This window comes from Coregonus clupeaformis, chromosome 10 (genome assembly GCF_020615455.1).
Source record: "Coregonus clupeaformis isolate EN_2021a chromosome 10, ASM2061545v1, whole genome shotgun sequence".
In the NCBI taxonomy this organism is placed as follows: domain Eukaryota; kingdom Metazoa; phylum Chordata; class Actinopteri; order Salmoniformes; family Salmonidae; genus Coregonus; species Coregonus clupeaformis.
In genome coordinates this window covers 52,266,484-52,283,211 of record NC_059201.1, presented here as the reverse complement: position 1 = coordinate 52,283,211, position 16,728 = coordinate 52,266,484, and the positions used below count along the sequence as shown (strand labels likewise).

Sequence of the window (16,728 nt, the reverse complement as noted above, 5' to 3'; positions counted from 1 at the left end):
TCAGAAACAATGGGGGTTTTGGTGCACGGCGAGCTAATGACTAGCTGTCGATACAGACAGCCTAGCATTTGAGCCTTACACTATGCTAACTTTCAAACACACTAGCATTGCTAAATGCTAATCATATGGCAACAAGGCTAAGCCCCGGGTCCTGTTGGACATGCTGCATGTGTGCGTGTTTAGCATAGTGAGTGAACCCACGGCTACATATCTCTAGCGTGTATCAACATGCACTTGTAGGTGTTCAAAGCTAATTAGTTTGATTCTCTGAAGGCTTTCCGGGGTGTTGTGGTGTTTCTTGTCTGCAACATGGCTGACGTTTCAAGTCTAGGGGGCACCTGTTTGACAGGATACCCAGAGAGGTGACACACCTAATACAAATAGAAATCAATATGGCTGCCTTCCTTGGAGGTGTTGATAGGACGAGTGTCCTATGAAGAGAGAGAGAAACAAGCAGCTATGGAGGAGAGAGAAAGATAGAAAGGGGGGTGAGAGAGAGAGAGAGAGAGAGAGAGAGAGAGAGAGAGAGAGAGAGAGAGAGAGAGAGGAAACATGGATAGATAGATAGATATATAGATGAAGACCTTCCTAATGATCTGAAGGAGCCAAACAGGAGAACCAAAAGCCTACAGACAAATATAATCTATAATGGTCACATCATGGTTATAATTGGAGCGTCATAGTAGGTGACACAAATGTCCCCCTCTTGGCCCTCTAGTGAGGATGACCAATACATCACCCTTCCTACGCCCCAACCTCTCCATGAGACAGAAAGACAAAAGAGGAAGAGGGAGGAAGTTAGAATAGAAGAGGGAGCGAGTGGGTTAAAAGAGAAGGAGAGGAGAGGTGAAGGGAGAGAGCGAGCGAGAGGGGGGAAAGAGGGGGATAGAAAGATGGACAGGGAGAGCGAGAAATGTAGAGAGAGCAGAGACAGAGAGAGAGAGAGAGAGAGAGAGAGAGAGAGAGAGAGAGAGAGAGAGAGAGAGAGATGGGGAGAGAGTGAGTGTGAGAGAGGTGTAAACATGATCAATCCTGTCTTGACTAGGTTCAAAGATGACAGGCTTCCTCTCCACATTTTCAGCCTCAGTGAAGCGCATCGTCACTTCTTATCTCGCACACACACACTTCCTCATTTGCTACTCGACTAACATATGGGCCCATGCACGTGCACACAGATGCACACTCGTGCACAAGACATCCAACACACCCTTCAGCATGCCCTCTGCTAACAGTTATTTCCTACAAACCTAAAACTGGCCAAACTCCCTCTAAACATGACCACTGGTCAAAATATTAACCACCAACCCATTGATCTATTGAATCAGGTGCATTCCTGCTGGGCTGGAAAAAATGTGCACTGACCAAACTCCATCTAGACATGACCATGGGTGATAAAACCAATCAGCAAACATTTGGTTTATTACACTGAACAAAAATATAAACACAACATATAAAGCTTTGGTCCCATGTTTCATGAGCTGAAATAAAAGATCCCAGAAATGTTCCATACGCACAAATGTTGTGCACAAATTTGTTTACATTCCTGTTAGTGAGCATTTCTCATTTTCCAAGATAATGCATCCACCTGACAGGTGTAGCATATCAAGAAGCTGATTAAACAACATGATCATTACACAGGTGGACCTTGTGCTCGGGGCAATAAAAGGCCACTCTAAAATGTGCAGTTTTGTCACAACACAATGCCACAGAAGTAAAAAATGTTGAGCATCACAGTTGCATCACAGTTGCATGCTGACTGCAGGAATGTCCACCAGAGTTGTTGTCAGATACTTTAATGTTAATTTCTCTACCATAAGCCGCCTCCAACATTATTTTAGAGAATTACTTGTTTTTTTTTAAAGGTATCTGTAACCAACAGATGTATATCTGAATTCCCAGTCATGTGAAATCCATAGATTTGTATTTATTATGGATCCCCATTAGCTGCTGCCAAGGAAGCAACTACTCTTCCTGGTGCCCGGCAAAATTAAGGCAGTTATACAATTTTAAAGCATTACAATACATTCATTACAGAATTCACAACACACTAAGTGTGTGCCCTCAGGCCCATACTCCATTAACACATATCTACAACACAAAATCCATGTGTACGTGTGTGTATAGATTAGATTGTGGCCCCGTGTAGCTCAGTTGATAGAGCATGGCGTTTGCAACGCCAGGGTTGTGGGTTCGTTTGCAACGCCAGGGTTGTGGGTTCGATTCCCACCGGGGGCCAGTATGAAAATGTATGCACTCACTAACTGTTAGTCACTCTGGATAAGAGCGTCTGCTAAATGACTAAAATGTCAAATGTAAAATTAGGGCCTAATGAATTTATTTCAATTGACTGATTTCCTTATATGAACTGTAACTAAGCAAAATCTTTGAAACTGTTGCATGTTGCGTTTATATTTTTGTTCAGTGTATATCAGGTGTGTTAGACTTTGCTTTGTTGAGTGTGCTGTGTTTGTGCTGGGCTGGAACAAAACTGTGCACCACCACTCACCGAGTTCTTCTGACACTGGATGCTGGTGCTGTTGAAGCGCAGAGCGGTGACTTTGTGTTCCTCTCCCTGCACGTGGAACACACACTCGTAGTTCCTCTGGCCAGACTGGGGCTGCGGTAGGTTGCGGGCGGCCAGGGTGATGGGCTTGGTCACGCCCACAGGGATGTAGATTTGGGTAGAGGGCAGGATCTGGGGACAGTCCTGGAGGAGAGAGGAATGGAGAGATTTAGGTTATTCAGTTATTCATGTTGTTGTGTCAAGTTTTAATGTGTTTATCTGATCTGGAGCGAGTCCTGGAGGAGAAAGGGAGAATTAGGGTAATGCCTTCATTCATGTACCGTTGTGTCAAGTTTTAATGTGTTTATCTGAACTGTGGAAACCCTGGAGGAGTAGGGAAGGCGGAATGGAGAGATGGCGGGAGATAAGGAGAGGTTTGGGTTAAATTATTGTTAATAGATTATGTCAAGTAGCCTTTGAGTCACAATATCATATCGGTTTATGACTTGACATGATACTCAAGAGTTGCATAAGAAAGAAAGTGTGAAAGAGATCTGGAACAAAGTAAATGTAATGGTAATAATGGCTCTACATAACACTTTTGTAACAATGACATACATGTATATGACTTTTATAACAGAGACAGCATGCCATGTTATGACTGCCAACCTTATAAAGCACTACACTTGTGATATCATAGCATCCCGAACACTTAAAAAAGAGAATGAACTGCAGATTGTCCTTATGTGGACTCCATTGTCTGGTAATGACCTAGTGTGACAATGTTTGAGAAAGTCCATTGATTCTACAACATTCACCAGAGATGAGATGATGGCTTAAACCATCTGGTAACACTCTGTGTATTGTCTTGTATCACTGGGGTGTTAAGCCTTGGGGGTCCAAAGAAAGTGTGTGTGTGTGTGTGTGTGTGTGTGTGTGTGTGTGTGTGTGTGTGTGGCGAAGGAACAAATGAAGTAATTACAGTGTTTACACCATGCCTTGGCAGAGTGCGTACATCATCAACTCCAACTCCATAGAACTTAGGCATTGCACATCGTGATTTTGAGCGGGTGGAACCGCCCCTACTCTGTAGACCAATGCCATCGAAGCAGTTCACTCATGTAATTTATCGTCATGGAATTTAAACAAAAGCCTATAATTCCACACAGTCAACAACTGCAGATAAACATTTCACAAACAAATACTGTTTGCAAAAGGGGTAAAAAACTAAAGCTGCAACTTTATATTAGTTGATACTAGACTGGTATTACTTGATATCGGAACAAATTCTAAAATTCTAAATGGCCAATGTCGCCACTCCATCCCTTACAAAATAATCTAACAAATACACACCAAATTATGAGAAAACTACCAACACCTGACACAAACCCCATACTTCCACTACAGTACCTCTGCCTGAGATGCTAGTGTACAGCAAGCTGTTCTGAGAAACGTACCAACACACCTCACATTGGCCCCATACCTTCACTATAGTACATACATTGACATGTTAGTCATTTAGCAGATGCTCTTATCCAGAGTGACTTACAGTTACTGCATTCACCTTAAGATAACTTGTGAGACAACCACATCACAGTTGTAGTAAGTAATGTTTTTCTCAATAAATAAGTTATCAGCAAAGTTAGTGCTAGTAGGAAAATACAGTAGGAATAAGACTGACTGATGTCTTATTGAAGATACTCTTTGAAGAGGTAGGGTTTCAGATGTTTTTGGAAGATGGGCAGTGACTCTGCTGTCCTAGCATCATGGGGAAGTTGGTTCCACATTGGGGTGCCAGGACAGAGAACAGCTTGGACTGGGCTGAGCGGGAGCTGACCTCCCGTAGGGGTGGGACAGCAAAGTGACCAGAGGCGGCAAAACGGAGTGCTCGGGTTGGGATGTAGGGTTTGAGCATATCCTGAAGGTAGTGAGGGGCAGTTACCCTTGCTGCTCCATAGGCAAGCACCATGGTCTTGTAGTGGATGCAAGTTTAGACTGGAAGCCTGAGACGCAACATTAGGGATTTTTCTGCCATTGAAATCCTTGGGCGGGCCGCCAAAGTGTTTTTTTCTTCCCCTCGGCCACCTATGTCTAAACAGTGTAAAAAAAGGAATATACATTGCCTTCGGAAAGTATTCAGACATTTTGTTATGTTACAGTCTTATTCTAAAGTTGATTAAATAGTTTTTTCCCCCTCATCAATCTACACACAATACCCCATAATGACAAAGCAAAAACAGGTTTTTAGAAATGTTAGACAATGTATTTAAAATAAAAAACTGAAATATTACATCTACATAAATATTCAGACCCTTTACTGAGTACTTTGTTGAAGCACCTTTAGCAGTGATTAAAGTATTGAGTCTTCTCAGAGAATGACGCTACAAGCTTGGCACACCAGCATTTGGGGACTTTCTCCCATTCTTCTCTGCAGATCCTCTCAAGCTCTGTCGGGTTGGATGGGGGAGCGTTGATGCAGAGCTATTTTCAGGTCTCTCCAGAGATGTTCGAACGGGTTCAAGTCCGGGATCTGGCTTGGCCACTCAAGATCATTCAAAGACTTGTCCCGAAGCCATTCCTGCATTGTCTTGGCTGTGTGCTTAGGGTCGTTGTCCTGTTGGAAGGTGAACCTTTGCCCCAGTATGAGGACCTGAGCGCCCTGGAGCAGGTTTTCATCAAGGATCTCTCTGTACTTTGCTCCGTTCTGACTAGTCTCTCAGTCCCTGCCGTTGAAAAACATCCCCACAGCATGATGCTAGCACCACCATGCTTCACCGTAGGGATGGTGCCAGGTTTCCTCCAGACGTGACGCTTGGCATTCAGGCCAAAGAGTTCAATCTTGGTTTCACCAGACCAGAGAATATTGTTTCTCATGGTCTGAGAGTCTTTAGGTGCCTTTTGGCAAACTCCAAGCGGGCTGTCATGTGCGTTTTACTGAGGAGTGGATTCCGTCTGGCCACTCTACCATAAAGGCCTGATTGGTGGAGTGCTGCAGAGATGGTTGTCCTTCTGGAAGGTTCTCCCATCTACACAGAGGAAGACTAGAGCTCTGTCAGAGTGACCATTGGATTCTTGGTCACCTCCCTGACCAAGGCCTTTCTCCCCCGATTGCTCAGTTTGGCCGGGCGGTCAGCTCCTGCAAGAGTCTTGGTGGTTCCAAACTTGTTCCATTTAAGAATGATGGAGGCCACTGTGTTCTTGGGGACCTTCCCCAGATCTGTGCCTCAACTCAATGCTGTCTCAGAGCTCTACAGACAATTCCTTCGACCTCATGGCTTGGTTTTTGCTCTGACATGCACTGTCAAATATGGGACCTAGACAGGTGTGCGCCTTTCCAAATCATGTCCAATCAAATGAATTTACCACAGGTGGACTCTAATGAAGTTGTAGAAATATCTCAAGGATGATCAATGGAAACAGGATGCACCTGAGCTCAATTTCGAATCTCATAGCAAAGGGTCTGAATAGACACGGAGAGTGATGGAGTGCTGCATCAGATGACCTGGCCTCCACAATCCCCCGACCTCAACCAAATTGAGATGGTTTGGGATGAGTCGGACTGCAGAGTGAAGGAAAAGCAACCAACAAGTGCTCAGCATATGTGGGAACACCTTCAAGACTGTTGGAAAAGCATTCCTGGTGAAGCTGGTTGAGAGAATGCCAAGTGTGTGCAAAGCTGTCATCAAGGCAAAGGGTGGCTATTTGAAGAATCTCAAATATAAAATATACTTTGATTTGTTTAACACTTTTTTGGTTACTACATGGTTCCATATGTGATATTTCATAGTTTTGATGTCTTCACTATTTTTCTACAATGTAGAAAATAAAGAAAAATCCTTGAATTAGTAGGTGTTCTAAAACTTTTGACCGGTAGTGTATAGCAACAAATTGGCGAGGGCACTAGAAGACTGCAGCACCCGACCTCACCCTACTAGAATCTGAAGTCAAATGTCTACTGATGATCTGGTGCTTCTGTCCACAACCAAGGAAGGCCTACAGCGGCACCTAGATCTTCTGCACAGATTCTGTCAGACCTGGGCCCTGACAGTAAATCTCAGTAAGACAAAAATAATGGCGTTCCAAAAAATGCACCAGTTGCCAGGACCATGAATACAAATTCCTTCTAGACACCGTTGCCCTAGAGCACACAAAAAACTATACATACATCGGCCTAAAAAGTCTGCGCCACAGGTAACTTCCACAAAGATGTGAACGATCTGAGAGACAAGGCAAGGAGGGTCTTCTATGCCATCAAAAGGAATATAACATTCGACATATCAATTAGGATCTGGCAAAAAAATACTTTAATCAGTTATAGAACCCATTGCCCTTTATGGTTGTGAGGTCTGGGGTTCGCGCACCAACCAATAATTCACAAAATGGGACAAACACCAAACTGAGACTGCATGCAGAATTCTGCAAATATATCCTCAGTGTAAAACGTAAAACACCAAATAATGCATACAGAGCAGAATTAGGCCGATACCCGCTAATTATCAAAATCCAGAAACGAGTTGTTAAATTATACAACCACCTAAAAGGAAGCGATTCCCAAACCTTCCATAACAAAGCCATCACCTACAGAGAATGAACCTAGAGAAGAGTCCCCTAAGCAAGCTGGTCCTGGGGCTCTGTTCACAAACCCAAACAGACCCCCAGGAGAGTTAGAACCAACCAATTCATGAGAAAACAAAAATATAATTACTTGACACATTGGAAAGAATTTACAAAAAAACAGAACAAACTAGAATGCTATTTGGCCCTAAACAGAGAGTACACAGTGGCAGAATACCTGACCACTGTGACTGACCCAAAATTAAGGAAAGCTTTGACTATGTACAGACTCAGTGATCATAGCCTTGCGATTGAGAAAGGCCGCCGAAGGCAGACCTGGCTCTCAAGAGAAGACAGGCTATGTGCATACCGCCCATAAAATGAGTTGGAAACTGAGCTGCACTTCCTAACTTCCTGCCAAATGTATGAACATATTAGAGACACATATTTCCCTCAGATTACACAGACCCACAAAGAATTTGAAAACAAATCCAATTTTGATAAACTCCCATATCTATTGGGTGAAATAGAGCGAGAGAGCAAGATTTTTTAAATACCTTTTTTAGGATGGAAAAATGCTTTCAGTGTAAACTTAAACGACTAAAAGCAGATATAAAGTATGTAGAAAAGATAATGAACCTATATTTATTTTTATAATATAATCCTTGAGAACAATCGCCAAAATAAAAGCTAGACAGTCAGGGAGAATCGAAAAATTGCAGTAAAATTGGCTTATAATTGCTAAAATGTATATACACCGCCAAGATGTGGGCCTCAAACAGGGATGGGCAACTTTGATGGGGTTGGGTGCCACAAAAAAAAAACATTTTAGCGGGCTCCTTCTTGACAGCGGAGTAAGTTAATTTCCTGAAATTCTACACATTTTGCCATGGGGTGTTGAGAAAATGTAGCTGGCTAGACTAACTTACCAATCTAAAAATGTTTTGCTGACATGGGCTAAGTGACTGAAATAACAAGAGAAAAACAACATTTTGAAATTTCACCTTCTGTATTCCACTATTCTAACTCAACATTAAGTTGAGACCCCGCCGGCCGCCAGCTGCCCATCCATGCTCTAAAATGTTCTCTAAAATTCAGCCGCGCCGACCTCACCCATTGTCACGCCCCATGCCACGCCCCATGTCACGCCCACCACCTAAGCCCCTTTTTGATCCAGGAAAAACCCTGACCATGCAGTAACAGTTAGCTGTTCTGCTGTGCATTAGTACAACAGTGTTCCCTGGGCCCACCAGACAATGGTGTTTGTTAATTAGCTTATTAGCCTCCTCCAACATCTGAACTGATAATGAGCAGGACATTACAATGGAGAGAACACCAGACTGATGACAACACACGGACAATAATGAACTAGCAGGGAGGTAGACGGTTGGAGGGAGGGAGGGAGGGGGGATGGTGGCGGGTGGGATGATGAGGCAGAGAAAGATTGAGAAAGAGATGGAAGTAGGGAGAAAGAGGGGAGCGGAACTGCATTCTGACTTCTCTCTCCCTGTATCAAAGTCAGAGCGATAGATCCGTTCACGCTAACAACCGGCTCCGTTTCACGCGTCTCGCAGTTAATGAATTGCCTGCAGCCTCTGGACGTGGATGGAAATGTAAGTAGGGAGCTAGATCGAGTTGTATAATGACGTTTGAAGTCTTGAAATCTGAAACGGTGAAAATAGCGCTCTCACTTTCCAAGCACAAACAGCAATTGAGACGGCAATATAAAAAAGCCCTGCATTTGTATATTTGGGCTGTGGTTTGATATTGTCGCTTGTTACAGCGAGATGTTGCATTTACACTCAATTTAAATGCCAATGTTGAGTCTAACAAAACAACACATGCTAGGTGCTAATGTAACAGCAAAACATATGTTTTAATCATTTGTCTATCGACTTTGTGGCCGATTCACCTTCCAAACAGTAAAGGATACAGTTGTACTTTAATTTTTGTTTCAAGTTTCAACACACTACTCAACTACTGTTCCACTAATGGCTGAGCATCCAAACTTCAGACACTGTACGCCAGCAACTCCAATGCACTGCTTACAGTAAGTCTTCCATATGGGAGTCATGGAGAGTTTTGTAAATTACGTCACAATGAACAGTCCCCATTCTCTTGAGAAGCTGCTATCGCATTACTCCAAAACATGATCAAAGCATTACCAGAGCGAGAGAGCGAGGCAACCTATTTTATCAACATTTCTGACAGGTGTCAAAACAGTTCAAAGCTTGCATTATGGCTACAAACTGTAGACTACAATGGAACCATATTTCACCGGGGGATTGTTTTGAAGCTCAGATTTTTATTTTTTCAAAACAGTAAAAAAAAAAAAAAATTACATCCTTTATTTCACAGTTGAAAAGGAACTAGGGGTTTCTATATCAGTTGTGAGTTCATCATCCGGCTGTTTCCACAAAAATAGGCTTGGGGAAGAAGTGTGTGCACGTGCGCACAAGAGAAGTGCCAGGTTATCAGGTAAGCTGGCACTTTAAGAAACGTCTGAGGGAGGTTGGTGGCTACCCACAAGGGGACTGGCTCAGCGTTTCTCTACCCACAAACCCCCTAAGCTTAAGAGTAAAAGGTACTAAGACGAATCCCCGGGGACCGCATTCCACAGTTGCCAGACAATAAGACTTTCTGATCATCACATATATACACTTTCTTTTAGCCAAAATTAGACTCTCATTCCACTTTCAATGACTGTCCCTCCTGGCAAACCTACACAGCTGTCGGGAAAACGATTCTGGAGAAAACAAACACCCACAGCTTGGTCCAAAGTAAGCTCAAAAACACTGCATGATTGGATTGGGCTAAACACAGACAAATGCACGTGTGCGCGTGCACATGTGTGTGTGTGTGTGTGTGTGTGTGTGGTGTTTTTGGTGGAGGACGTCCAAGTTCCCTATCCCTGCTCTATGGTAGACTGAAGGGGCCTTCCCCTAGCCCACTTGTTTGTTTTACTTAACTGCTGCCTTGGGGGCTTCGCCGCCTACGGCTTAGCCAGGCAGGAAGAAGAGGGGTATTGTGGGAGATGAAGTCCACAAACATATGGATTCACTAGTATGCAAATCAAATTAAATTTGTCACATACACGTGTTTAGCAGATGTTATAACGGGTGTAGAGAAATGCTTGTGCTTCTAGCTCCGACAGTGCAGTAATATACAGTGGGGAAAAAAAGTATTTAGTCAGCCACCAATTGTGCAAGTTCTCCCACTTAAAAAGATGAGAGAGGCCTGTAATTTTCATCATAGGTACACGTCAACTATGACAGACAAAATGAGAAAAGAAATTCCAGAAAATCACATTGTAGGATTTGTAATGAATTTATTTGCAAATTATGGTGGAAAATAAGTATTTGGTCAATAACAAAAGTTTCTCAATACTTTGTTATATACCCTTTGTTGGCAATGACACAGGTCAAACGTTTTCTGTAAGTCTTCACAAGGTTTTCACACACTGTTGCTGGTATTTTGGCCCATTCCTCCATGCAGATCTCCTCTAGAGCAGTGATGTTTTGGGGGCTGTCGCTGGGCAACACGGATTTTCAACTCCCTCCAAAGATTTTCTATGGGGTTGAGATCTGGAGACTGGCTAGGCCACTCCAGGACCTTGAAATGCTTCTTACGAAGCCACTCCTTCGTTGCCCGGGCGGTGTGTTTGGGATCATTGTCATGCTGAAGACCCAGCCACGTTTCATCTTCAATGCCCTTGCTGATGGAAGGAGGTTTTCACTCAAAATCTCACGATACATGGCCCCATTCATTCTTTCCTTTACACGGATCAGTCGTCCTGGTCCCTTTGCAGAAAAAACAGCCCCAAAGCATGATGTTTCCACCCCCATGCTTCACAGTAGGTATGGTGTTCTTGGGGATGCAACTCCAGCATTCTTTGTCCTCCAAACACTGACTTAGTTGAGTTTTTACCAAAAAGTTATATTTTGTTTTCATCTGACCATATGACATTCTCCCAATCCTCTTCTGGATCATCCAAATGCACTCTAGCAAACTTCAGACGGGTCTGGACATGTACTGGCTTAAGCAGGGGGACACAGCAGGATTTGAGTCCCTGGCGGCGTAGTGTGTTACTGATGGTAGGCTTTGTTACTTTGGTCCCAGCTCTCTGCAGGTCATTCACTAGGTCCCCCCGTGTGGTTCTGGGATTTTTGCTCACCGTTCTTGTGATCATTTTGACCAACGGGGTGAGATCTTGCATGGAGCCCCAGATCGAGGGAGATTATCAGTGGTGTTGTATGTCTTCCATTTCCTAATAATTGCTCCCACAGTTGATTTCATCAAACCAAGCTGCTTACCTATTGCAGATTCAGTCTTCCCAGCCTGGTGCAGGTCTACCATTTTGTTTCTGGTGTCCTTTGACAGCTCTTTTGGTCTTGGCCATAGTGGAGTTTGGAGTGTGACTGTTTGAGGTTGTGGACAGGTGTCTTTTATACTGATAACAAGTTCAAACAGGTGCCATTAATACAGGTAATCGAGGGGAGGACAGAGGAGCCTCTTAAAGAAGAAGTTACAGGTCTGTGAGAGCCAGAAATCTTGCTTGTTTGTAGGTGACCAAATACTTATTTTCCACCATAATTTGCAAATAAATTCATTAAAAATCCTACAATGTGATTTTCTGGATTTTATTTTCTCAATTTGTCTGTCATAGTTGACGTGTACCTATGATGAAAATTACAGGCATCTCTCATCTTTTTAAGTGGGAGAACTTGCACAATTGGTGGCTGACTAAATACTTTTTTTCCCCACTGTATAACAAGTAATATCTAACAATTTCACAACATATACCCAATACACACAAAACTAGTAAGGAATGGGATTTAATAATATATATAGAGTGAGGGAAAAATGTATTTGATTTGAAAGTTTGCCCACTGACAAAGAAATGATCAGTCTATAATTTTAATGGTAGGTTTATTTGAACAGTGAGAGACAGAATAACAACAAAAAAATCCAGAAAAACGCATGTCAAAAATGTTATAAATTGATTTGCATTTTAATGAGGGAAATAAGTATTTGACCCCTCTGCAAAACATGACTTAGTACTTGGTGGCAAAACCCTTGTTGGCAATCACAGAGGTCAGACGTTTCTTGTAGTTGGCCACCAGGTTTGCACACATCTCAGGAGGGATTTTGTTCCACTCCTCTTTGCAGATCTTCTCCAAGTCATTAAGGTTTTGAGGCTGACGTTCAGCTCCCTCCACAGATTTTCTATGGGATTAAGGTCTGGAGACTGGCTAGGCCACTCCAGGACCTTAATGTGCTTCTTCTTGAGCCACTCCTTTGTTGCCTTGGCCGTGTGTTTTGGGTCATTGTCATGCTGGAATACCCATCCACGACCCATTTTCAATACCCTGGCTGAGGGAAGGAGGTTCTCACCCAAGATTTGACGGTACATGGCCCCGTCCATCGTCCCTTTGATGCAGTGAAGTTGTCCTGTCCCCTTAGCAGAAAAACACCCCCAAAGCATAATGTTTCCACCTCCATGTTTGACGGTGGGGATGGTGTTCTTGGGGTCATAGGCAGCATTCCTCCTCCTCCAAACACGGCGAGTTGATTGATGCCAAAGAGCTCCATTTTGGTCTCATCTGACCACAACACTTTCACCCTAGTTCTCCTCTGAATCATTCAGATGTTCATTGGCAAACTTCAGACGGCCTGTATATGTGCTTTCTTGAGCAGGGGGACCTTGCAGGCGCTGCAGGATTTCAGTCCTTCACAGCGTAGTGTGTTACCAATTGTTTTCTTGGTGACTATGGTCCCAGCTGCCTTGAGATCATTGACAAGATCCTCCCGTGTAGTTCTGGGCTGATTCCCTCACCGTTCTCATGATCATTGCAACTCCACGAGGTGAGATCTTGCATGGAGCCCCAGGCCGAGGGAGATTGACAGTTCTTATGAGTTTCTTCCATTTGCGAAATCGCACCAACTGTTGTCACCTTCTCACCAAGCTGCTTGGCGATGGTCTTGTAGCCCATTCCAGCCTTGTGTAGGTCTACAATCTTGTCCCTGACATCCTTGGAGAGCTCTTTGGTCTTGGCCATGGTGGAGAGTTTGGAATCTGATTGATTGATTGCTTCTGTGGACAGGTGTCTTTTATACAGGTAACAAGCTGAGATTAGGAGCACTCCCTTTAAGAGCCAGAAATCTTTCTGATTGAGAGGGGGTCAAATACGTATTTCCCTCATTAAAATGCAATCAATTTATAACATTTCTGACATGCGTTTTTCTGGATTTTTGTTGTTGTTATTCTGTCTCTCACTGTTCAAATAAACCTACCATTAAAATTATAGACTGATCATTTCTTTGTCAGTGGGCAAACGTACAAAATCAGCAGGGGATCAAATACTTTTTTCCCCTCACTTTACATATATGGACAAGCAATGACAGAGCGGCATGGACTAAGATACAGTAGAATATTATATAATAGAATGCAGTATATACATGAGATGAGCAGTGCAAGATATGTAAACGTTATTAAAGTGACTAGTGTTCCATTTCTTAAAGTGGCCAGTGATTTCAATAGGCAGCAGCAGCCTCTAATGTGCTAGTGATGGCTATTTAACAGTCTGATGGCCTTGAGATAGAAGCTGTTTTTCATTCTCTCTGCCCCAGCTTTGATTCACCTGTACTGACCTCGCCTTCTGCATGACATACACTCAGTGGCCAGTTTATTGGGTACACCACCCCGTTCACGAAAATTGGATCGCTTCTACAGACAATGAGTCACGTGGCCGTGGCTTGCTATATAAAGCAGGCAGACAGGCATCAAGGCATTCAGTTACTGTTTGATTGAATGTTAGAATGGGCAAAACTAGTGACCTAAGTTACTTTGAGCGTGGTATGATCGTTAGTGCCAGACGCGCCGGATCAAGTGTCTCAGAAATGGCCACCCTCCTGGGCTTTTCACACACGACAGTGTCAAGGGTTTCCCGAGAACGGTGCGACAAACAAAAACCATTCAGTCAGCGGCAGTCCTGTGGGCGAAAACAGCTTGTTGAGGAGGTCGCAGGAGAATGGCAAGAATCGTGCAAGCTAACAGTGGTGTGCAGAACGGCATCTCGCAATGCCCAACTCGTCGGTCCTTGTCACAGATGGGCTATTGCTGCAGACTCCCACACTGGGTTCCACTCCTATCAGCTAGAAACAAGAAGAAGCGGGTCCACTGGGCACGCGATCACCAACACTGGTCAATTGAGGAGTGGAAAAACATTGCCTGGTCCGATGAATCCCGTTCCCTGTGATGGCAGAGTCAGGATTTGGCGTAAGGAGCATGACTCCATGGACCCATCCTGGCTGGTGTCAACGGTACAGGCTGGTGGTGGTGGTGTACTGGTGTGGGGAATGTTTTCATGGCATACATTAGGTCCCTTAATACCATTTGAGCAAAGATTGAATGCCACAGTGTATCTGAACATTGTTGCTGACCAAACCCAAAAGAGCATCTTTGGGATGAGATGGAACGGGCTGTTCGCAGCATGAATGTACCGCCGTCCAATCTGCAGCAACTGCGTGATGCCATCGCGTCAGCATGGACCAACATCCCTGTGGAACGTTTCCGAAACCTTGTAGAATCCATTACCCAAAAAATGCAGGCTGTTCTGGAGACAAAGGGGGGTCCGACCCGGTACTAGATGGGTTTACCTAATAAACTTGCAGCACAAGACAAATGTTTAGTCTCACTCCCAGACACCCTATTGTATTTTCATCTAATAGTTTGAAGCATGAAACCATGACAGACAAGACAGAAAGCTGTCATTTAAGGTAAAATATATTCCAAGATATATTCTCCTCTCCCATCAATTTGTATTCCCTCTGATACTTCAGTTGATAGCTCCATGTCGACGGTGGAGGAAAAACAAGCGTCGGCAGATAAAATAATCTGCACCTCACAGGTGTGAGCAAAACACCTTTTAACACCAGCCAAGTGCATATAATGAGACAACGAGAGATTTGACTCGATTAAAAGAGAGAGAGAGAATATAAATAAATAAAAGTCGGAGTTCTTAGGCGAGAAACTGACAGGATATTAATAAATAACGCAACAAAAACATTGCGCATACGTAATGAGGCGACTGTCTGGACCTGTTTTTTTCTTCTTCTTTAAGACCAATCCAATCCATAATTAATTAGCTCTCTGATGTGGTGGAATATAGATAAGAACAAGGGGGGGGGATTAACATAACATGTTAAATAATGAAATAAATGAGTCGAAAACCTTCGGGGAAGAGACGGTGACACCTAGGTCATCAAAGTGGGGGGACTTGGGGACAATGTTGGGGGACATGGGGGGGTGTGTTGCGGTTTTGACACAGGGGAGCGTGTGTTACGGCTTTGACAGAGGGTAGAGGGGGGGTGACCCGAGGAGCACAGTGTCACCGACTGCTCGTCTAGATCTCCCATGAGTGCCGGTGACATGCTTGGCAGCTTGGCTCCACGACATCATACTCTATTTTATGTCAGGCATTGAGCTTCTATTATAACAGGCTTCTCATCAGAGTTGTGATGGAATCGCTTGTACCAACCCGAGCCTAACAAGAGTTAGGCACACCTAATCTTTGCGTTAATATTAATATCAAGGTTAGGTGTTGAGGTAATACGTTATTCAGCAAGGACACTGACGTGCCTTACGAACTTTACCAAAGAATCAAAGCTCTGGGAAAAGGTGAACACAGGCACAACAGAGAGACAACAGGGACAACACTCCAAGGGAATATTTAGAGGACATGTTTGTGGTAAAAGAGCTCAGCAGGCAGCCTCATCTTTAACTACAACATGACCTTCACGGGGCTCGCATCTGATGGGGAGACACGCTAGAGCTGCCTTTCAGCTCGACCGGCGCAGTGTGTGTGTGTGTGTATGTATGTGTAGCTTTCTCCCTCTCTCTCTGTTATTTTTTGGCAGATCTATTAGGTGGAACAGCTGAGGTATTCTCATTAAGCTGCGAAACGACGCCCCTTCGACAGGCGAGAGACGGATGGTGGCGGAAAGAGAAGGGAAAAAAGAAAGGAGAAAGAGAGAGTAACGACTTAATAAGCGAGCGACGTGCAGGGGAGCGCGGAAGAAACGGGACTTTGAACCATGAAAGGGACTCAGGGTGTCCGTCCACTCCCCATTCTCACTTCCTGGAAATAGTGGAGCGCAGAGAGAGAGAGAGAGGCAGAGAGAGAGAGAGAGAGAGAGAGAGAGAGAGGCAGAGAGAGAGAGAGGCAGAGAGAGAGAGAGAGAGAGAGAGAGGCAGAGAGAGAGAGAGAGAGAGAGAGAGAGAGAGAGAGAGAGAGGCAGAGAGAGAGAGGCAGAGAGAGAGAGAGCGAGAGAGAGAGAGAGAGCGAGAGAGCGAGAGAGAGACAAAAAGAGAGATATAGAAATTATACAGAGGTGGTGTGAATGTGATCTGTCATACAGGCGGAAACTACCGGTGACAAAAAGGTGTGGTACACATCACTGTATGTTCATGGGATATGTAGAGCAGACCCCGAAGTGACTATTCTTATCAACTGTATGCAAGAATGTCCTCTGTGTTGTCTGAGGAATTCAGCATTCTCTGTGTTGGACTTGCCAACCCCCCATTGTCTCACCTCTGAGAAGCAGAGTTCACATCATGTAGGTCTGATTGGAGGTTAACTTTACGGTAGTACTATTGGCCAACAACTCAG

At 44.0% G+C, this 16,728-nt stretch overlaps 1 protein-coding gene across 2 annotated transcripts in view; it reads right to left on the bottom strand.

Annotated features, from left to right (window-relative positions):
• The window catches only part of LOC121575525 (plexin-A1), a 257,731-nt gene that overhangs the window by 87,924 nt on the left and 153,079 nt on the right, over positions 1-16,728 (bottom strand). For both annotated transcript variants that reach the window (XM_041888680.2, XM_041888681.2), the window contains exon 10: positions 2,507-2,707. In XM_041888680.2, the coding sequence (XP_041744614.1) occupies positions 2,507-2,707 (201 nt within the window). The remainder of the gene's footprint in view (positions 1-2,506; positions 2,708-16,728) is intronic.